This window comes from Eretmochelys imbricata, chromosome 6 (assembly GCF_965152235.1).
Source record: "Eretmochelys imbricata isolate rEreImb1 chromosome 6, rEreImb1.hap1, whole genome shotgun sequence".
Classification (NCBI taxonomy): Eukaryota; Metazoa; Chordata; order Testudines; family Cheloniidae; genus Eretmochelys; species Eretmochelys imbricata.
Genome location: NC_135577.1, coordinates 20,002,473 through 20,024,794, shown reverse-complemented (window position 1 = coordinate 20,024,794; position 22,322 = coordinate 20,002,473). Strand labels below are relative to the sequence as shown.

At 44.1% G+C, this 22,322-nt stretch overlaps 1 protein-coding gene across 1 annotated transcript in view; it reads right to left on the bottom strand.

Annotated features, from left to right (window-relative positions):
- The window catches only part of LOC144265686 (SITS-binding protein-like), a 66,018-nt gene that overhangs the window by 22,967 nt on the left and 20,729 nt on the right, over nucleotides 1-22,322 (bottom strand). Inside the window, exons 4-8 of the mRNA XM_077818529.1 lie at nucleotides 21,614-21,821; nucleotides 20,940-21,090; nucleotides 19,069-19,269; nucleotides 16,456-16,724; nucleotides 9,927-10,063 (exon numbers count right to left, since the gene is read on the bottom strand). Of these exons, the coding sequence (XP_077674655.1) occupies nucleotides 9,927-10,063; nucleotides 16,456-16,724; nucleotides 19,069-19,269; nucleotides 20,940-21,090; nucleotides 21,614-21,821 (966 nt within the window). The remainder of the gene's footprint in view (nucleotides 1-9,926; nucleotides 10,064-16,455; nucleotides 16,725-19,068; nucleotides 19,270-20,939; nucleotides 21,091-21,613; nucleotides 21,822-22,322) is intronic.

Below are 22,322 nucleotides of genomic sequence, written 5' to 3'. Positions count from 1 at the left end.
CAGCTGGAGTATCACAGTGCACAGGCTATAGTGGTTAAATTACAGACAAATGTTCTAGATAAATCACCTGCTGAAAGAAGGAAAATCTTTAACTTTTTCTCTTGCCTTCTTTCTTTTCAGAACTGAATGGTTTAACAGTAATGCCAGGTTTCTGTAAGTCTTGTCAAAGAGAAAAGCAGCTACAGCACACCACTCCAGCAAGCTAAATATATACAATTTTATAAAATCACAGTGAAAACTGTCCTTTTCTGTAACTATTTTCTGCTGATTACCAGTATACTTATGTAAACAGAAGCTATTTCCTTTCTAATCAGCTTCCTCTTTCTCTCAGATTCATTCAAACACAATCCAGTGACTGTGAAAGTCATTTTGACATCACAAGACCCTAGACTGAGGAGTAACTGAATGAATCAAGCAGCAGTAGGGAAGAGATTATTATAAAACAAAGAAACTTTGTTTTGTTTTGCCAGAATCTTGGTAATTACCACTGAGAAAGGCATTATGGAGAGATGAATATCAGCAGAAAGCCAGAAGGCATTTGGACATGCAATATATTCCATTTTCCAATGTTCTCAGGAGATGAAATTCATCCTTTAGTAAGGGTCTACGCTGAGGATTTAAATGGGATTTAAATAATATACAGACCTTGTGCTGATCCTCTGCCCTGAGGGTGAATTTTACCCAGAGTGAGTAATATGGAATATGGGTGTCATGAGATTTCAAAAGTCATAAACTGGGGAAATAGATGGCTCTGGGATAGGAAGATTTTAATTTCTAAGTCGCCAGCTTGAATCCAGCCCAAGTTATTACTGGAAATGGGCATAGGCGCAGAGCTTAATTTGTACTGGGGCTTAGCCCTGGCACCTCTTTTCATGCTAGGGCACAGCCCGCGTGCCTCTTTCGCCAGTGGCATTTAATAAGGCGTGCAATTCTACACCTGCGTGCAAGTCATGACCTTGTATATACTGTGAGTGCGAGGTCATGCTGTGCGGGTGATACCATTTTGTTCTACAAAATGGCATTCTCCATGCGGCATGACCTTGCCTGTATGGTGGACGCCATTTTGTTATGCTTGAGCCCCGGCACTTCTTCCTTCTCAAATTAAACACTGCATCGGAGACCCTGGGCCAGATCCTCAGATAATTTAAATCGGCCTAGCTTCACTGACATCAACTGAATGCTTCTTGGTCTCAAGCAATAGGGGATTTAGGGCTTGGGAGCAGATTGGATAGCTGATCCTGCTATCACAGGACGGTGGCAACCTGGAGGTCCATGGTTTGTGCCCAGATTCATGACACTATGCCACAGGATTTAAATCCTTGGTTTTTTCCAAAGTTCTTCCAACAAAATCAGTAGACTAGATATTGACCAAACACAGAGGGCACTGACCCCCAGACACAGCACTAGAAAGTTTCATGCAAAGAGTAGCACCACCGGGATTACTACACTCATTCTAGAGAAGAAACTAAGTTCAGATAGGGCCTGAGATGTATTCCTATTCTCCCTGGCTTTGTTGCTCCTTCTTTAAATAGCTTGGTGGTAATAATTGGATCTGCTCCATCACATGGAAAATGGTGGAGGGGGCAGGTACCAATGACTAATTTAGAAGAAACACATGGGATAAATGGAAGCAGATTCCGATTCCCCTCTGAAACACTAGACAGTCGCTTGAGGGTTAAAAAAAAAAAAAAGGAAAGGAAAAGAAAAAGATAATGGAACTGGTTTTGATTTAAAAACCTACTGCAGGAATTAAAAACCCAGATTCCCTTCTAATAGTAAGAGGCTTTCAGAAACAGAGCATTTGTTTTGGTATAGCTTTACAAGTAACAGCTCACTGTACGAATACAGAGCCCATGCACTTCTACCACCTAAGCCTGGCAGGAAAGCTTCAATATTGAACTTGCTTCTCGTACACACCTCTTGCCACCAGCCTCCCTCATTTTTCTTCTTCATTATTTGTAGTGTGGGAGCACCCAGTGGCCTAAACCAGGATCAGAGCCCCACTGGGCTAGATGCTGCATGAGCACACAAGTCCCTGCCCTGAAAGAATACAAGCTGGGAAGACACTTGTCAGCTTGTCTTTAACAGTACTGTGTATGTTCACATGTGCCACAGTACAGGACAACCGTTAGCACCCTCACTGACTTCCTCTGGTGTTTTTCTCTCTATTATATTCTCCATGGGAATAGGTTGGGTTGCTAGTAGAGAGTTCAATGAAGATAGAAAAACTCTGTGCTGTATTACTGGCCAACATGTTCAAAAACAGAAGTTAGCTGCTAATGGAAAAGAGGATACTAAGGACAGACATGATAGCCGTCTTCAAATACTTGAAAGGCTACCATAAAAAATGGAGAAAAATTGTTCTCTCTTGCCACAGAGGGCAGGACAAGAGGCAATGGGTTCAAACTACGCATGGCAGATTTAGATTAAATCTCAGGAAAAACTTCCTAACTGTAAGAACAGTAGGACAGTGAAACAGATGCCTAGGGAGGTTGTGGAAGCTCCTTCACTGGAGGTTTTCAAAAGGAGGCTCCATAGCCATCTGTCTTGGATGGTTTAGCCCAGGGGTGGGCAAACTTTTTGGCTCGAGTGCCACATCTGGGTATGAAAATTGTATGGCAGGCCATGAATGCTCACGGTTCCCAGCCAATGGGAGCTGCAGGGGCGGCGCTTGGGACAGGGGCAGCGTGCGGAGCCCCCTGGCTGCCACGACACGTAGGAACAGGAGGCAGAACATGCTGCTGCTTCCGGGAGCCTCACAGCGCCATGGCACATGCAGAGCAGGGCAAGCCCCGGACCCCGCTCCCCGTCAGGAGCTTAAGGGCCAGATTAAAACATCTGAAGGGACGGATGCGGCCCCCAGGCTGTAGTTTGCCCACCCCTGGTTTAGACACAACAAATCCTGCATCTTGACAGGGGGTTAGACTAGATTACTTTTGTGGTGCCTTCTAACCAGATGATTCTATGTACCTAGATCAGTGGCTTGGTTATCAGATGCGCTGACTTCCCATCATGCACTTTAACCTCAGAGGGAACTGTTAGGTGCTCAGTACTTTTGAAAATTGGGGCACTTATTTAGGTTTCTAAATATGGCTTTAGGAGCCTAGCTTTAGGTACCCACTTTTGAACATCTTGTCCAGCTATGTCTGCATTACCAGACATTTCAGAATCCCTGAGAGTAAAAAAAATCTCTCTCTAAAAGTATCCAACTTACCCATTTGTAAATCAAAAGCCTGGGGATGCTATTGGCCATGAACGTTATCACCCCAGTAAGTTGCTCCAAGTAGGGAGGCTTAAGAACAATACATCTAGAGGTGACGGGGCAAAAAACAGTGCTGCTCTGTACTTCAAGCTGGAGGGAGAGAATGCTCAAATTGGCAGGCACTTGAAGATCCTAACATTGGCTAAGGCTGTCTCCTACTAAAAGCTATTTTTAAAGCGGGAGAAAGGACTCAAACAGAAAAAAACCCTATTTTAAAAATGTGCTTGAAAAAGGTGACTGAAAAAATAACCATTTTAGATGGTGCAGGTAGCCCTCCCTACAGTTAAAGTTGCCCACAACTTTTCATTTGTAAGACCCTATTTTCTGTTGTTTATAACCTTGCCAAACTGAAACCCTTTGGCTGAAGTTTTCCACACTGGGTGTCTGCCTGTGGCTGAACTCTTTGGGGGAAACTTTCAGCAAAAATAATTCAGCTGTTTCCGAGAACAGGATAAGGAAAAAATATGTTGTCTTGCCCATGTTAGTGAAGTGGTTGTAGGAATGTTATTTTTAAAAGCGCTAATGTCTCCAAGCTTTGGAGCAGAGACTTGAAATTTGGCAAGGGGGTGGCCTTTGTGACAGGAAAGTGTCTTTTGCTGTTTCTATGAAAAAACTACCCAAATTTGTCCAAGAAAAAATTACCGTTCATATACACCCAATAGAGACGTGTTAGAGTTTGGCTTCTAAATTCTCCAACAAGTCTGTCTGTACTGAGCATGCTCCAGCCCCTCACAGCTCCTACATGCCGCTGGACTGTGCATGCACCATCCCCGCGGTGTTGGGGCTGAGCAGGACTTTCCCTGCAATTGCTGTTTCAGGCTGCTCTGGGACAGGGCACTAGAACTTAGAGCAGGGACACTGTCTGCCCTGTGCTCTCAATGCTCCCCCTGCTGGCATCTAGGTCATGAGGAGAGAGAAGAAGTCGCATGACACAGAATGCAGTAGGGTAAGGAACATATGGTAGGGAGGACCTGGGTAGAGAGGGGTTGCAGATAATGCTAAGTATTCTGAAAATTCACACCCTAAGGGCCAGATTTTTAAAGCTATATAGGAGCCTAAAGACACAGATAGGTGTCTAGTACGATTTTCATAGGCACTCTTGAAAATCCCACTAGGCACCTATCTGCAGCCTTAGGCACCTAAATACCTTTAAGAATCAGGCCTTTAGCATCACATATCAGGCACCCAAAATTTGTGGACACTTTTGACTTTAATTTCGCTGTGTGTCAGTCCCACCATCTATAAAATGGAGATAATACCAATCCTACACGTCACGGGGATGTTATGAAAATAAATTAATTAATGTTTAATGAGAGCTATAGAAAAAAACCATGAGGAAATTAATTATTCTGTCCTTAGGGCAAGGTTTGAATAGTGTACATTAAATAAGGCCTAAGGCTATACACTGAGTGATGGGAATAAAACAAAATTCACTGACCAGCCTGCACTGAATGAGGGAAGAGTCCTGTGGAAAAGAATAGTATGTGCTCATGTCATTAAAGATTGTATCTTAATGGATATGCACAAGGGGCCAGATGAAAGTTGTGCAGGAAACCTAAATTCTGATCTTTTCTAAGTTTGTAATGCTTAATGTTGTTTTGACATAGGCTTTTTTTTTTTTTTTTGGATGCACTGTAATGTTATATATACACTTAAAGAAAAAAAAGGGGGAAATCTCATCATTATTAAGATAAACTCCTTTTAAGGGTATGCTTAGACAGGCCAGTAATATACTTCTGGGTTTGGCTCTGCTAAAGCAAGTTTTAAATGCGAAAAATGAGCTGTATAAAACAATATTAAATTAGACCTGAGAGAAACTAAGTGCTGCTCTGGCCCTGCACTGCCTGAGGGAACTTTAGCCAAGCACGTTGTAAGCAGGAAGCCAGAAATGTCAAAGAAAGTGTAAACAACCTGTGCGGCTCTAATGACAACTCTCTCCCGCCCCCACCCCCGCCTGCTCTGGGGGTGTTTTTCCCCACATCTCTCCTCTGCCAGATGTGAATGGTTCAAACAAACCCCACTGCAAGAGTGAGATGGTCAAAAAGGAGGAGGTTCTGAGGTACACAGACACAAGAGGCAGCAACTTCATATTAAATTACTAGCTCTTAATTACACAAAAGGAAAACAAAAAACAGTGCAGTTAAATGCAGCCTTACAACCTGGCATCCATCCATCCATCCATCCACCTCCCGGAGACAGGCCTGTCCTTGCCTACAGACAGCCCCCCAACCTGAAGCAAATACTCACCAGCAACCACATACCACACAACAGAACCACTAACCCAGGAACCTATCCTTGCAACAAAGCCCGTTGCCAACTGTGCCCCCATATCTATTCAGGGGACACCATCACAGGGCCTAATAACATCAGTCACACTATCAGAGGCTCGTTCACCTGCACATCCACCAATGTGATATATGCCATCATGTGCCAGCAATGCCCCTCTGCCATGTACATCGGTCAAACTGGACAGTCTCTACGTAAAAGAATAAATGGACACAAATCAGATGTCAAGAATTATAACATTCATAAACCAGTCGGAGAACACTTCAATCTCTCTGGTCACGCGCTTACAGACATGAAAGTTGTGATATTACAACAAAAAAACTTCAAATCCAGACTCCAGCGAGAAACTGTTGAATTGGAATTCATTTGCAAATTTGATACAATTAACTTAGACTTGAATAGAGACTGGGAGTGGCTAAGTCATTACGCAAGGTAACCTATTTCCCCTTGTTTTTTCCTACCCCACCCCCCTTCTCAGACGTTCTTGCTAAACCCTGGATTTGTGCTGGAAATGGACCAACTTGATTATCATACACATTGTAAGGAGAGTGATCACTTTAGATAAGCTATTAGCAGCAGGAGAGTGGGGTGGGAGGAGGTATTTTTCATGCTTTGTGTGTATATAAAAAGATCTTCTACACTTTCCACAGTATGCATCCGATGAAGTGAGCTGTAGCTCACGAAAGCTTATGCTCAAATAAATTGGTTAGTCTCTAAGGTGCCACAAGTACTCCTTTTCTTTTGGCCCAGGTCTGTCCCCTTCTATCAGGATCTTCACCAGTTTGAACCTCTACCATAATTGTGTCCCTATAGGGAGTGAGTGAACAGTCCCCCTCAGTTCTCCATCTAGGGTGAACAGGTTTCCTCCTTGAGGGCACAAGGCACCAGTCACTCCGATTTTGTCCACTGGGATAAGATGGGTTCTCCCAACAGGGCACGAGGCACCACTCAACCCGGCTGGCTCCGAGATGATGAACATGGCTCTCTACAAATGATCTGAGACATCTACACTGAGCCATGGTTGTGCCTCTGGAATGAACACAGTTCTGTCAAAAGGCCGCTGAGCTGCCCATCAGCCCTGGCTTATGTCTTAACTTAGCAATGGTTTCTCTATGCAAGGATCCTCTATGAATGATCCAGAGCTACATCAGTTGGATCATTTTGTAGGTTGCAATGGAGGAAGAGGAAGTTCCTTTCCCTCAGGAGACCTAGGTACTTTAGCAAACTGTGCTGTGGCTTTGTACTTGGACTACTGAGCCCAAATCAGCAGGGGGAGATGTTGAGCAACTCCATAACTGGGCTGGAATAAGGGCTTCACACTGGGGTAAACTGCACCCAGTGCAAACGATGCTGCCTTCATGTAAGTAGAGTTTGCAGCAATGGTTGAACTCCCAGTGCTGATAAGTGTCACCATGAAAATACTGGCTGGTCAAGGGGCGGTGGGGAGCGGCAGGTCAAAAATAATCCGAGGGCGTTGGGAGCAGCCGTTTGTAAGGCTGTGGTCAGTGGGAGCTTGGCACCAAATTACTAATGAGGAGCAGAGCCCTAAGTATAGAAAATGGCACCCATGGATTGTACAGCTACTCTCCATTAGGCCTTTCATAAGGGATCCTCCTTCTCAGACCTGACTCGAGTGTGCTGGACTCGAATGCAGACTTCAGCTCAACCATTTTAAAGTGGCAGCAGAAATTCATAGAGACCACCATTGTTCTTACCCTCTGAGTGGGGAGATGGCCTGGGGCAGGTGATGGCAAAAGCGTAACTACCAGGTAGCTATGCAGCCCGTAGAGCTCTAAGATACAGACTCTGTAGGCCCTCTTGGTACAGCCCTTGGCAGGTCCCAACACACAGGGCCGTCCCTAGGCATACGGAGGGCACCGGAAAATTCGGGGCACCACGCTCACTGGCATCCTCTCCTCTCTGGCTCCTCCCCCTTGCTGGGCCAGGGGGCTTCTCCCCGACCCCAGCTCCTCCTTCCCTCCCTCCCTCCTCAGCTGGCTGGCTGAGGGCTCCAGCCTCTGGCTCTGCCGCCCCAGCCCTGGGGAGCCCAGAGTGGCGTGGCGGCCTGGCCCACCACCGCCCGGAGTGGAGTCCTTCCCTGGACCCAGCCTGCCTGCGCCCCTCACAGGCCGGGGCCAGGACAGGAGGAGCGAAACTTCCACATGGGGTGGGGGGGAGGCAGCGAGGGAGGGGACTTAAAGTGACAGTGCACTCACTGTCTCTCACACTTCCCTAACACACACACTGTCTCCCTCACACACAGACTGGCTCTCACACCCACATACACTCTGCCTCTCACGAGTCACAGTCCTCCAATACTGATTGTCTCACCCACACACACACACGTACACACACAGTTGTATCATTGTCGTTGTTATTACTGCTTGGTACTGCTCGGTCAAAATGTCTGTGGTGAGCCAGGAGTGGCAAGGGGCTGCAGGAGGGCCGTGGGCTCTGGCAAGATGCAGCCTCCATGTGACAGCGTGAAGCCTGCCATAAGTCACTGCTGCAGCGTCTGCTGCGTACGAAGCTCAGTGTGTGTCAGCAATGGTGGTGGGAGGTCCTGGGGGTCTGTGCCCTCTTGACACACTGGGGTCAGTGGCACCAGCTGAGGACAGCCTTCAAGGGAGCATAGGGGCACCAGTTTAATAATACTGCCTAGGGCCCCATAAATCATAGGACGGCCCTGCCAACATACACAAGAAACTTGCAAGAAACCTCTGTGCAGGCACAATCTTGCATCCCTGGTCCAGGAGACTCTAGCACCAATAGCATTGCAGAGAAACTCCTGTGAGAGGCAGACTGGGGTGAGCATATGCCCCGCTCTGAGAAAAGGATGTGGATGGTGCTGCTGTACGTGCTTCCCCATTGCTCCCAGAGGTATCACCCTTGCCTCAGACACAAGGGACCAGACTCTGAGCTGATGTGAGTCAGCATAGCTTCATAGACTCATAGACTTTAAGGTCAGAAGGGACCATTATGATCATCTAGTCTGACCTCCTGCACAACGCAGGCCACAGAATCTCACCCACCCACTCCTGCAATAAACCTCTCACCTATGTCAGAGCTATTGAAGTCCTCAAATCATGGTTTAAAGACTTCAAAGTGCAGAGAATCCTCCAGCAAGTGACCCGTGCCCCACGCTGCAGAGGAAGGCGAAAAACCCCAAGGTCTCTGCCAATCTGCCCTGGAGGAAAATTCCTTCCCGACCCCAAATATGGCGATCAGCTGAACCCTGAGCATGTGGGCAAGACTCACCAGCCAGACACCCAGGAAAGAATTCTCTGTAGTAACTCAGATCCCACCCTATCTAGTGTCCCTTCACAGGCCATTGGGCATCTTTACTGTTAATAGTCAAAGATCAATTAATTGCCAAAATTAGGCTATCCCATCATACCATCCCCTCCATAAATTTATCAAGTTTAGTCTTGAAGCCAGATATGTCTTTTGCCCCCACTGCTTCCCTTGGACGTCTTTTCCAGAACTTCACTCCTCTGGTGGTTAGAAACCTTCATCTAATTTCAAGTCTAAACTTCCCAATGGCCAGTTTGTATCCATTTGTTCTTGTGTCCACATTGGTACTGAGCTTAAATAATTCCTGTCCCTGCCTGGTATTTATCCCTGTGATATATTTATAGAGAGCAATCATATCTCCCCTCAGCCTTCTTTTGGTTAGGCTAAACAAGCCAAGCTCTTTGAGTCTCCTTTCATAAGACAGGTTTCAGAGTAACAGCCGTGTTAGTCTGTATTCGCAAAAAGAAAAGGAGTACTTGTGGCACATAAATTGGTTAGTCTCTAAGGTGCCACAAGTACTCCTTTTCTTTTTTCATAAGACAGGCTTCATTGAATGCAGTGGGGTTATGCTAACTTACACCAGGTGAGGCTCTGGCTCAATACCTCAAGGAGCTGGTGCACAGTTCCTTGGGCTCCCACTATGCCACATGGCCAGTTCACAGTCTACCCAAGAGACGAAAGTGGATGCAATCTATGCCAGTTTATACAAATTTACATGCAGTCCTCAGGCTCCTGGCATATTTTCAATGAGCTGGACCCAGTTAAATTGCCCTTGGTACAAAATTAAGGAGTTCTCTGAAATCTAATCCCAGGGAACCTAGAATCATATTTAATTTGATAAAAACCTTTCTTTAAATTCCCTGGTTAATAAATCAAATAAACTTGATGTGGCATAGAATAGGATACCAAACCCCCCCTCCCCCAAGGCTGTGTCTTAATATAGCTTTCTATGGTTTTTAGCAGCTTGCTGATGGAGCTAACAGACCACATGCATTCTTCCTGCTGTAGCAAGAGGCAATGCTTCAACCTTACAAAATTCATGCAGAATGGTCGGGGATACGAACAGATCACAAAAATATATTACCTACAGCATCCGGAATGAAGAAGTTGTAGCCAAGAAGACTGTAGTGAAGCACAGAAGGTATAATTCCCTTCAAACCAGCATAGCTCCAGTCCGACTGGAGCGGGGTCATTTGAATGAAGAGTGGCAGGTGGTTAGATCTAGGAGCAACAAGGGCAGATGAACAGCAAACCAGAAAAACACATGTAATGTTTAGTAAGCCAGGTTGCCTCCACTCTTTCAGAAAGCATTGCCTGCCTCGCCCTGTGCTGTGACATCTGTCAACTGAGGGTGTGCGCATGCTGGAGCTAGAACAGATAGTCTGAACCCCTAGGTAGAGCTTGGGGTAGTTAGCCCGTCCTGCCACCTTTGCAGCCACAGATACACTGCTGTTTGTGTGTCTACCTAAACTGGAAATTACACCTCCAGTGCTAGTGTAGACATACTCGGAATGCTCATCCCTTCTAGAACAAGACACCTTTTGCCATTTGCTTACATTTTTCAGTACCTAGATGACTTCAGTGTATTTTAGCAAGAGTTTATTTGTATGGTGATGTTGGAACAATTAATCTGTCTGGCTTTAGCAAAACGTTGTCCTCCCTGCTTTTGTCCTGAAATGGCTAGGTTTATTTCTAACTCTGCTCTTTCATTGTGCTGTCCTTGCAAAACTCTTAGTTTCATTTCATGTAAAGCTGGGTAACTTCATGTTCCAGTTAGGAATTCTGTTATTTTTGAGGTTATAATAGACATAGGTTTCACTTCATGAATTTCATATTTATCTACATTATTGTCTGGTGGTATTACTGTGTTTACTGCCCTGCTATTGGTATCAGCTGGGGCAAGTCTTTGTTCAATTTTTATTTCAAGTATGGAATAATTCTCTCCAACTTCAGCATCACAAATTGGGATCTAGGTTGTGCTGAAGATTAAATCTAAATACATTTCCAAGCAGTCTTCAACCAGTTTATTAATGGCTCTTTTCGGGCGTGGGTACGTACATAATGTAAGACAAACACAAACACCTTCTTTTCAATCTAGAAGTCATTTCTTTCTGCCATGTTTAGGTATCATAAGTCAAATGCAACAGGCTACTCTTCGAGTGCACAATACAGATAAAAATCAACAACTGGTCTAATAGAAGTTAAATTCATGGTTAGGTGCCTCTCCCTTGCTGTCTGCCAAAATCAGTGAAGTCTTTCATTGTGTTCTTTGAGGTCTCTAGCCCAAATCAGAATTTCATCCATTATGACTTTCACCCTTAGAACTCCTCACAAGTCTTTACACTGTTTGATATGCTCTGGAACACAATTAACAATTAAAGGCACACCTTAAAACACCCAAACAGTGTCTGAAAAGTCACTAATTTAGAACTTGACACAATGCAGGTTCTTCATCTAACACTGAGAATATTTTTGGTACAAAGTGTTAGGCCCCCAATTCTTCAAGTTTTAGTCATATACAGTTCACATTTTCTGACTTTATTTAAACCACATGGATTGATACATATTCTTAATTCATTTGGCTTTCAGTTTACATGTCTAGAGTTAGATCTGTCTGTAAGTTGATCTAAATTTTCAGTAATTACTGTTTTTTCCATACAGTTAAAATTACCCTTGTCGGTATCTATAAGCACAAATTTTTTCCCTTCATAATTGGACCACTAGAGTAAATTGACTTGTTTCTCTTAACTGGAATTTTTCTTTCAGATACCCTGAGTCTTTGAGGTCATTTGAGAAGTCTCTCCAAATACAGCCTACACTCTCTGTATGCAATTTTATGGTGTTTTCAGCAAACATATTTTAAACTAATTTTGTGGGTAGATAGGTTTTTAGTCTTCAACAGATGATACCATCTGCATTTAACTGTTCGAAAAGATATTATTTTTTACTGGTTTCTAAAGCAAATTGTAATAGTTATTTGCCTTTATACCAGTATTTTCTGACCTGAATATGAAACAAGCTTTACTTTAATTTTCTGTATCCTTTCCTTACCTACAGTATTAGATATTTAATGGAATAACACTACATTGTACTCCAGTGTCTAGGTTAAAAGGCTACAGTTCTATCATTAATGCTTAGCTGTATTTGTTAGTCTGCAGCAGTAAATTCTCCAGATACTACCAACAAAGAGATCTGAATTGTAGAAGTGTTTGCCAAAACAGAGACACTCTTGAGTTTAACTACAGTTTTTGACATAGCCTTGAAAAATTATTTTTTCATTGCTTTCATACCATATTTGACCAAATGCCGGGTAATTCCTTGGCTAATGTTCTTGACCACATCTAATGGAGAGAGATTTTGATTTTGATTTCCTTCATTTCTAGTTTTGTCTCTTTAACATGACGAGACTGGACTACTTGCTTATCTGTGCCAGATCATCAAAAGCCAAAATCTACATTTCACTCATTGGCCCAACAACATGTCTAAAATGTGGGTTAAATCATCTTTTCCACAAGTTTGCCTCACTTGGTCATTTTGTATGCCATATACATGCCTCTTGATTATTAAGAGTCACATTATTCCCCAAATTCAAGTTTGAGCTTTAATCACCGAGTTAGTCACTTATAAATTAACTGACTCATATTGCCCTTGACTATGAATTTTTAAAAACTGAATGTCTCTCAGATGTAATATTTTTCTAGGTTTAAGTAATTCTAAAATCATAGACATGTAGGGCTGGAAGGGACTTCACAAGGTCATCTAGTCCTTCCCTCTGTGCTGAGGCAACATTAAGTAGACCTAGTCCATCCCTGACAATGTTTGTCTAACCCATTCTTTAAAACATCCAGTGGCAAAGATTCCACAACTGTTGTGGGTAACCTGTTCCAGTGCTTAGCTATCCTTACAGTTAGAAAGGTTTTCCTAGTATCTGTATACATCATCTATGCCAAATCCTCTTTATGTCTTCTAGTCCCTCCTTCCATGTAAAAGCATCAGACGTTTGCAATACTGCTGATCCTGACATGCAGAGAAACATCATGGCTGGCATTTTAGTTGCTTTCTCTGAGATCTCCATCAGTATGAGAAAAACATCAAAGTGTTTATATGCTGACACCATTTTCTTGTGAGGATTCCTTGCAATTCCAATGGGGTCAGAGGAAGTCAGTCCTCCAATTTTGCTTTTATGTATCTCCTGACACCACATAGTATTTAGCAAGCACACAGGAGTTAGACTGGCTAGAGAGAAGGTACAACACTTTTATAAACTGCATGAGCATCAGATTCAGACTGCTCCAGCTCCTAGAAACATTTGGACATTTCCAGAACAGTCATTAGCAGTGTCACTACTGTAATAATGCCATAACACCTATCCTTACAGTACTCAGCAAACCCTTCCTCACGGTTTTCTTATTGCTCTATGTGCCATTACTCAAGGTCTGACCCAATGCCCATTGAAGTCACTGGGAGCCCTTCCATTGACTTCATTGGGAATTAGGTTGGGCCCTCAATGCACACTCAGGGGTCACAAGGCTTCTGATAGCATATTGCCTCTGGTATAGGTCCATAAGATAGTTTGGGTGTTGCTTTTCTGGATGTGCAGTCACGGCCAGATCCTGCAGACTTTACTCCAGCAAAACTCTCTGTGAAGTCAACAGGAATTATGTGCAAGCAAGGATTAGGGAAAAACTTCAGGATTTGTGCCTAAATGCTCTTAGGGCTCTGAAGTGGTGACCTTTGATTTTAGTAGAACACCGTTAACTAGGGGGTTCTTAACCTTTATCACACTGTGACCCAGGCCCAACTGGGTAATTTTGATTACAAGATCTTCAAGGCAGTGATAGTGTCTTTTAGGTATCTAAAGATATGCCATGAATATAAATAGCACCATAAACAATGATCAACAGTACTACTAATAACAGACTGATTGGTCCACAGGTGCTCCCAAAAATACTTTCTGGTGATGCTTTCTCAGAGGTGACATGGGATTTGATGCAATGGTTTATGGAGCAGTTCTGGTATCTGAGAGCTACTAATTACAAGTGGCTGAGCAAATCTGCATCAACAGATGACCAGCTTGTAGGAACAGCTTGCCACCCTACTGCTTTCATTTCCTAGGTGATACCTGACACTCTTCTGAATCGTCACAGACGGCACCGTCTTTCTGAATCACTGTCAGTCCCACAGCCGATTTAGAAATGTCTTTGAACTAGGCATTCCCAAGGAGAGTTACAGCCTTTTCTTCTTTTAAATGAACTGTTTAAAATGATCTTTGTTTCCAGTTTCCTGTAAAAGCCTCATAAGAAGCTTGAAAATATTTATTTCCCAAATAATTTGTATCCCTTCGCCATCTGGTAAATACAAGAGATCCCAACGTAAAAACAACAAAGCTCTCCACTGCCATAGTGCCTTTAATCTCAAAGTGTGTTGCAAACATTAACTGACTAATTAGGTCTGCTGTGTGATATGTAAAGATCACTGCAGGGCTTAATTCAGTTGCATCCGATGAAGTGAGCTGTAGCTCAGGAAAGCTTATGCTCAAATAAATTGGTTTGTCTCTAAGGTGCCACTAGTCCTCCTTTTCTTAATTCATAATGAAAGAGGTGCCAGGGATCAATCAATGATTTACTTTAATAATTTATGTGGCAAGCCCAGAGGTGCCGGGGCTATGAACTGCCAAGCCTAGAGGTGCCAGGTCTCAGCCTGGCAAGCCCTGGCACAAATTAACCACTGATCTCTGTCCCTGCCACTGAAATACACCCACTTCTGGTGTGGAATATGGCAGCTGTGGTAGTGTACAGCAAAATTACAGGAGAGAAAGCGAAGAAGACTGTATCCATTTGAAACTACAGGTGATAATTAGGTGGCAAAATAACTGCTCAGACTGGACTTTGGCTAAAACACTGGAGTTAATGCCCCTGCTTTGCAAAAGGTGCTGTGGGAGCTTGGATTACCATAAGTGGCCAAGACCTTGGATATGTGTGTGATCCTATAAACATAACACACACTGAAAAACGACAAAAAAAACCCCCAGTCATAGGAAGGGAAAGAAAAAGCCTCCTCACACACTCACGCTGCAGGACAAGCCCTCCAGTTGGGTCATTTCAAGAGACTTGCAAGAGTATCAGAGCAGACTTGCAACTGTATCAGAACAGTCTATCATTCTTTATGGCCATTTAAAATTAACACCATTTATCACTAAGAAAGAGAGAGAGATGGAGCCTCAGCCTGTTTGCTCTCATAATACTAATTGGGCTGGATTTTCTCTTTGGGAAACAATGATGTGTCCCTGGATTCTAGAAGCTGCAGCAGAAATTTATTGGCCAGCCCCATTTTGCATAGTTCCTCATTTATGTGCCTGCAAAACGGTATGTGTAGATTTGATCACAATTTTCTAGCTGAAACATTTTCCTACCAAAATAAAATAAAATAAAAAGCAGGGAATTAATAAAAAAAACTCCTGATTTTTTCTGTGGGGAAAAAAGCCATTTTCAATTTTTTTTTTTTTTGAGTTTTGGAATAAAATAAACATATACATTTAATTCTGTTTTGCACTTTTCAGCAAAGGAACTGAAATCAGCAAGAGCCGAACCAAAGTCGAATGGTCTTTGGCAAGAATCTTTCCAGTAGACTCTGCAGTTTAGTTCTATGAGCCCCCCAACCAGAAGATCAGCAAATTATAGCTTGCTTGGGTAATGGGTTAATTGACAGGGTAACAAGGCACATGGGGCAGTAGACCCAATCATCCAACCACTTCCTTGTCCCTACTGGGGCTGAATCCATCCCTGCAGTGTGTGCATTTTCTTTCCAGTGACAAGTTTCAGGAGTGGTGCTTTCAGATTGGCAGGGTTAATGCATCCCACAATAATGGTGTGGCTGCAGGCTGGGAGGAGCAAACTGCCATTATGGCCCAGATCCTCAAAGGTATTTGAAATCAATGGTAATTCAGCATCTAGATGCCTTTGAGGATCTGGGCATGGCTACATCTGAGCTGGGAGGTGTGACTCCCAGCTTGGATAGACGTACCAGCACTAGCTCTGCTTGAGCTAGTGTCTAAAAATAGCAGTGTGTCCCTGGGGGCACAGGCAGCTGCTTGGGCTATCTGCCCTGAGTACAATCCCACCTGACCTCCGGGTACATAATGGGGCACCTAGCCCGAGCTGCCACACATGCTGCTGCTATTTCTAGGTGCTGATTCGAGTAGCGCCAGCACGGGTATGCCTACGTGAGCTGGAATCATACCTCCTACAGTACAAATGTGGATGCACTCTCTGCTTGCTTGCATAGCAGAACTGGCAGCTGCCATTAGCTGGTCTGTTTGTTCAGTGGGAGATAAACTAACCACTGCTCTCCTCCACTGAAGCCAATTTCAAATAAGGGGCATGAAGATGAGTTACCCTGTGTGCTTTAAATTGTGCCACATGCAGAATCTCTCATTCCACAATGCCCACCCAAGTTCCCACGCAGGGTTAAAACAGGGCTCCCGTACAGTTCACCCTCTTCCTTGGCTGTTTGGACCCTAGCCCAGCTATCCTGCTTGCACTGAAACAGGACCAATTGGAGGCTTTAGATGTCTGTTTTCATTTCACCTTTCGAGCGCTTTTCCTGAGACTCACCTTGTGACGGCACTAATTATTGTCGAATTTCCCAGCGTAGCTGCCATAAGAGCAAAAATGCCAATGTATTTATCCCCTTCCAGTTCTTTGGGTGGCTGGACTGTCTGTTCCGCAAATGTGTTTCCTTCAGCACCTTCAAAAGTCACATACTGCGCTCCCAGTCTCTGCCACAAGAGGCTCACCCTGTCCATGTACCAGTTTCTTGCAGCATCATTGGTCACATTCAGCCGGACAGAAAATTGCCCTTTCCACTTGGTAAGCAGAGGAGTCTGTGATACAGCAAGGGTATTATGAGGCTGGGTTTGAACCATTATACACTTACTAATTCCAGAGCGTCTACCGTTACACTAGCTAGGATAGAATTGTAAAAGCTCTCAGTCCCCATGCACCAGGACATAAGCTGGTCACTAGGTGAGGTCAGGAAGATGTTCTCTCCCATGATATAATATGCCATGTTATTATTTTGCATTATTATTAAAGTAGATAGCACTGAGCTTTTATTTTCTTCTGAAGCCAATGGCATAGGGCATTGTTAGAGATAATATTCTGGATGTATACTGGTTGGGCAACCCTTGAAGTGACTTGTGGAAAGCATGACTTGCTGACACACGAGAACTGGCAGCACTGTATTGCTGGTGAAAGGCCTGGTCCAGTGCCCACCTGAAGTCATGAGGAGTCTTTCCAACAGGCTTTGGATCAAACCCTAAGTGCCTACACTTCTCCCCAGGCTATTGGCAGCAAGCCTGAAAATTCCTTTAATTGAAAATCAAGCTTACCAGTAAAAAATCCTTTGTAAATTATGACATGTGTGTCAGTGAATAAATATTGAAAAGAGCATCGCGAGGTATTTTTCATTGTGATGGGTGGACCGGCCCCGCACTGCGACTGAGAGAGTTAACCCTTCCCTCCTAGCAGAGGAGCCATGCCCCTGAGGCTCTGCTGGGCAAGCTCCGACTGGAAGTCAGGTATAAAAGCCTGTAGAGCTGTTCAGTCAGGGCTGGTGGCTGAGGAGGAAGGCTCAGTGGAAGTGCCAGCCCAGGAGCCATTATAGCCCTTACCGGGGAGAGCTGAAGAGCCAGGAACCTGGACCAGAGGCTTGCAGCTATCAAAACCCCAGGAAGTGTCTGGTGCTGAGAGCCCTGGAGACCCTGACACTACAGGGACTACGGTGACTGGAGGACTGGTAGGAAGAGGCCCAGGGAAGGTAAGGGAGTGGTACCTCCCACCACTATGAGGTCAGCGTGTTTCAGTCGGATTCCCCGCTGACCCTGTGGCGGATCATTCCACCCCGACAGGGTCCTGGGTTGGAGTGGTGAAGGTGGGTGGGCCCGGGCTCCCCTACCGGGGGTCGCTGCCCCCCCCTTTTTGAGATGACTTAATTCCCTGACCACTTGCTTGCCTCAGAGGATTTAGAGGGACTCTGGCCATTGGGCCATACTGCTCTAGGAGTGTACTATATGGATTCTGGCTGCCAGGCTGCACTATCCCACTAGGGGGAGAGAGTTTAGAGGGACTCTGGCCATTGAGACACACCACACAGACTGCCGAAGGGGTAGTAGAACAGACGTAGCTGCAGAAAGGCGGGGTTACTCCTCGCCTCCCCCTAGATCAAAGGGGTGGATGAGGTACAAAACCCGCCACATTCATACTTAACTATTTATTTTATTTTGATTTAAGATATCCTTCTGGAAGCTTGAAATCTACTTGCTTACCAAAAAATGATCTGCATTGCTCCACCATGTAATGGTTCATTATTGTAAGATTTGCCAGGAATACTGCATTGCATTTGTAATCTACTGTAGGAGAGTGTGGGTCTTTGCCCCCTTCTACTGGCTGGTCCTCGTTAGAGGCCAGTGATTGCTACAGCTGCCAGCTTCAGGCCTTAGTCCATTAGCTAAAGTGGAAGAGACTCAAGCTTTTACCCCTGATGGCCCAAGAGAGGTTGGCTTTGGCTACAAATACCCTGGTTTTATCATGGTAGGCTTGCAGCTGGGTACTGAGTTATGAGTACTGCCCATTTATTGTAAGATTGCTTATGAAGACTGGGCTTATGGACTCTCTTCTAATTTAGAACTGAAAGGGGGAAAGAGTTTTATGGGCTTTTCACAGGAAATGTAGGAAAAGATATAGATAAGACTATCTAATAATTGGCCCCACATTGACCTAACTGTGCCTGATTTTAAATCCAGTTACAATGCACATTTTAAAACATTTCATAATTTACTCTCTGTAGTAACATACCCCAGTGCCACAAGAGTACTGGTATGAAACTGAGCCTCTAGCAAAAGAAATTTAGCTTTTCAATATAGCACACAAATCTGTGTCAGTCAGGAGTTATTTTGGTTAACAGACAACTAAAGTGGGTAATATTTTTTTCAGTGACACATTCTATTAAAAAATCCAAGATATGGCTTTATTTATATTAAATGTTACATGTCTGAGACTGGATCACTAATATTTAAACACCGTCTAGTATAGTGCGCCGCACTGATTATTTATTACTGCGGAAAGAGTGTTTAACCAGCCAAGTGTTTCTTATACCTGTTGGCTTCTTCTGAGTTCAGACTCTCTAGATTTAAGTGATTGGATCAGAAAAGCAATATAGGCTTGTACCGGGTGGCTGTCGAATTTTGATTGGAGGCTCAGCCAGTAATTTTCTTTGCCCTCTTGCAGAGACATCAGAAACAGCTGGGAGTTAATGCTTGTGTACGGGGACAGAGTTATAGAAAACTTCAGAGGTTTAATTAATGAGGGGTCCCTGGTGTGTCTCAGAGCATGCATCTTCCTGCTAGCCATGGGCAAGTGCATATGGTCCTGGAGGGAAGGAAGAGCAGAGTGCACTATTAGTCAATACTTTGAACACAGGTCATCAAGGTAACTTGAAACTGATGGCCAGAGAATGCAAGGCTTGGCAAGTCAGATTAGTTAACAGTACAGTCTTTATGAGTAGCAGTATCACAGTATCATGTAGATGCTCCAACTGAGATTGGGGGTCCCATTGTGCTGAGGGCTGCACATACACTGAATGAGAGAGAAGCTCTGCTCTGAAGAGTTTACAATCAATATAGACAAGATAGAAAGACTAAGGGACTGATTTTACAGTTTTGGAACTGAAGTAAAGACAGATTAAGGGGCAGATTTTCAAAAGAGCTCAGCTTTCATTTAAACCACTTAACTCATTGAGAACTCCTGGGAGCTGAGCGGTTTTGACAATCCAGCCACTTGATTCAGGTACCTAAAATGGGAGCTGAACTCTTGAAAATCTGGCCCACAGTCACACAGGGAGTCTATGTCAGAGCTGAGAACTGAACCCAACTCTCCCGAGTCCCAATTCAGTACCTGAACCACAAGAACATCCTTCCTCTCAAATTAAATAGCCTTCATCATCCCTTAAAAAAAATAACCACAACCCACAAACAATTCAGGAGCACACTAAAGGTAAGCCTACACTGCAATCGAAGGTGTGATTATAGTTTGGATAGACATCCCCACATATATACCGGCCTTTATACTAGCTTAGCACAGCTAAGTGAAGATGTGGCAGAGCGGGTAAGTACGTGTAAGTACGTGTGTTCCTAGCCTGCACTGCCGCATTGTCACTGCTATTTTTAGGCATGTGAGCTAAATGAAAGCTAGCTCAGGGATACTCTCACGAATGCAGATCACACCTCTGACTGCAGTGTAGACGTACCCTACGTGCAAAACAACTTGTATTATTCTTAAGTTTAGATTTAGAAAAGTACATACCCCCTCTTTAATGATGCGCTTATAATCACGTTACATGCAAATTACTAGAGCTAGTCCAAAAATGGTCATTTTTGAGAATTTTTGAAAACTTCAAAAAATTTCATTTTTCAGGTTTCAGAAAGGATAATTTTTTTGTTTGTTCAAAAAAATTATTTTTTCTTTGCAAAAATTTTATCCCATTCACCCCCATCTTCTCTCTCATTTTTCCATTTGGCCACTGAAAAAGGGGGTGGCAGGGAGAGGAGAAAAAAAGAAGCCAAAAGCTGAAAGTTTTTAGTTTTCATTTTTTTTCCCAGAGAAAATTTAGAAAAACCATGAGGTTTTTTGTTTTTGAACAAAGTCAATTTTCCAATGAGAAAAATTATTTGAAAACTTTTATCCAGCCCTACTGTTTGCCATAGAGATGGAGGGGGACAGCCTCAGATAACATCCAAACCATCTCCGATACTCTCCCATTCCCCTGCACACAACCTTTTCAAAGGTTCAAATATTCCATTACGTTCTCCCACCGACCAAACCATGCACTGGTCACCACTTCTTACCTTTCGGGGTGGGACCTCTTGGAAGAGGAAGCCCTCTCTGCCATATCTCCTAAAGTAGATCTCTGGGGGCATCAGGTTTCTACATCAAAAAATGGCCCATTCCCTGCTCTAGAGTAGCAGAACCCCATCACCCCTTTTTCTGGGCTTTCCTAAGCAGTCTGTCAGTTTGCCCTCACCCAGCATAAATGCACATACCGCATTGGAAAGCAACATTGTGGAATGTTCATTGAGAGCAATTAGCCCCTCCCCGAGATGATGTCTTTTCAATCTGTTGAAGAAAGACCTTAATCCTCGCTCCATTTTGGCAGCAGAATCTGCTGCTTTGTAATGCCTCCAGATTGGCAACCTGCATCAGGATAATTAAAAAAAAAAAAAAAAGGTTTGCTTGATCTTACCAGATATTTATTATGTCTAGCCTCCCACAGCTGGGCAGAAGATACATGACACAAGGTCTCTGAAGACAGTGCGTCTAGGGGGGGTGTAGGAGAGAGTAAAAGGAGGAAATGGTTGGAGAATACAACCCCCTTCCCACCAAACAGTATATGATCTAGATCCACTTGGAGCATTACTTTAGATATTGATTGCAGAAGGAATGGGAATGTTCCTCCCCAGTGAACTAGACTTTTGGATCCTTGCTTTTGAACCAATCAATTAATGGAGCTACTACTGAACACCAGAAGAAATGAAAATGTTTTCATTAAATTTCTTATTTTACATTCACTGGGAGACTGCATGGCTCAGGGCACTGGGTACAGAGCTTTTCACTCTGGATTGCTGGTGGAAATCCATCCCAGTTTAATAGGGACCAAGGGTTGCTGCCACTGGATAGTTGTTTGGTGCCTTCTGGAATGGGAAGATTTTTCTCTTACCCTAATATGTCAGTGTTTGGCAGCCTCCTCTCCTGCTCTGAGAGCTGACTCCCCACTTCCTGGTGGGCAGAGGTGATGTTTTGACTGATGCACACCATGTACTGTAGGGGGAACATGGATATGCTGGAAGGGCTCTCCAGACAGAAGTGCCTGTTGCTGTCCACTGAGAGGGAGATGGGGACATCTGGTGCAACTGTCACTGTCACCCCTTTAGAGACAACAAGAGGCAGCATTAAAGTCAGGGAACATCCCCATTTCAGACGCCCCCCCTTTCCTCCTCCTTCCTGCCACCCAAATGCCTCTCTTCTCCCTGCATGAACCCTTAGTTTGCTTCTAAAAATATTCAGGAATCCCCCAGACTTGCCTCATATTTCCTCCTCTTTCTGTCTGTGGTTGTACAAAAGGACATCTGAAAGAAATCGCGGGCTAAAGGGGAACTCTCTGAACTATCCACAGGCTGGAATGTGGTCACTGTGGTGGGACTGGACCATGCCATCTATAGCCAGGGTGTACTGCACCCCAGATTTGCTCACCACTCCGAAGCAGCTGGGTGGTGGAATAAAGCAGTATAGTCAGCTGAGACCAAGGTCATGCAGAGGGTTGCGTGCCTTTTGGGTCACCAGCCATCTCAAGAAGACTTTGTGGCTTAGGCTGAATAGAATGAGAACAAGAAGACTGACCTGCCCATCCAGACCCTGAAATTAATCAC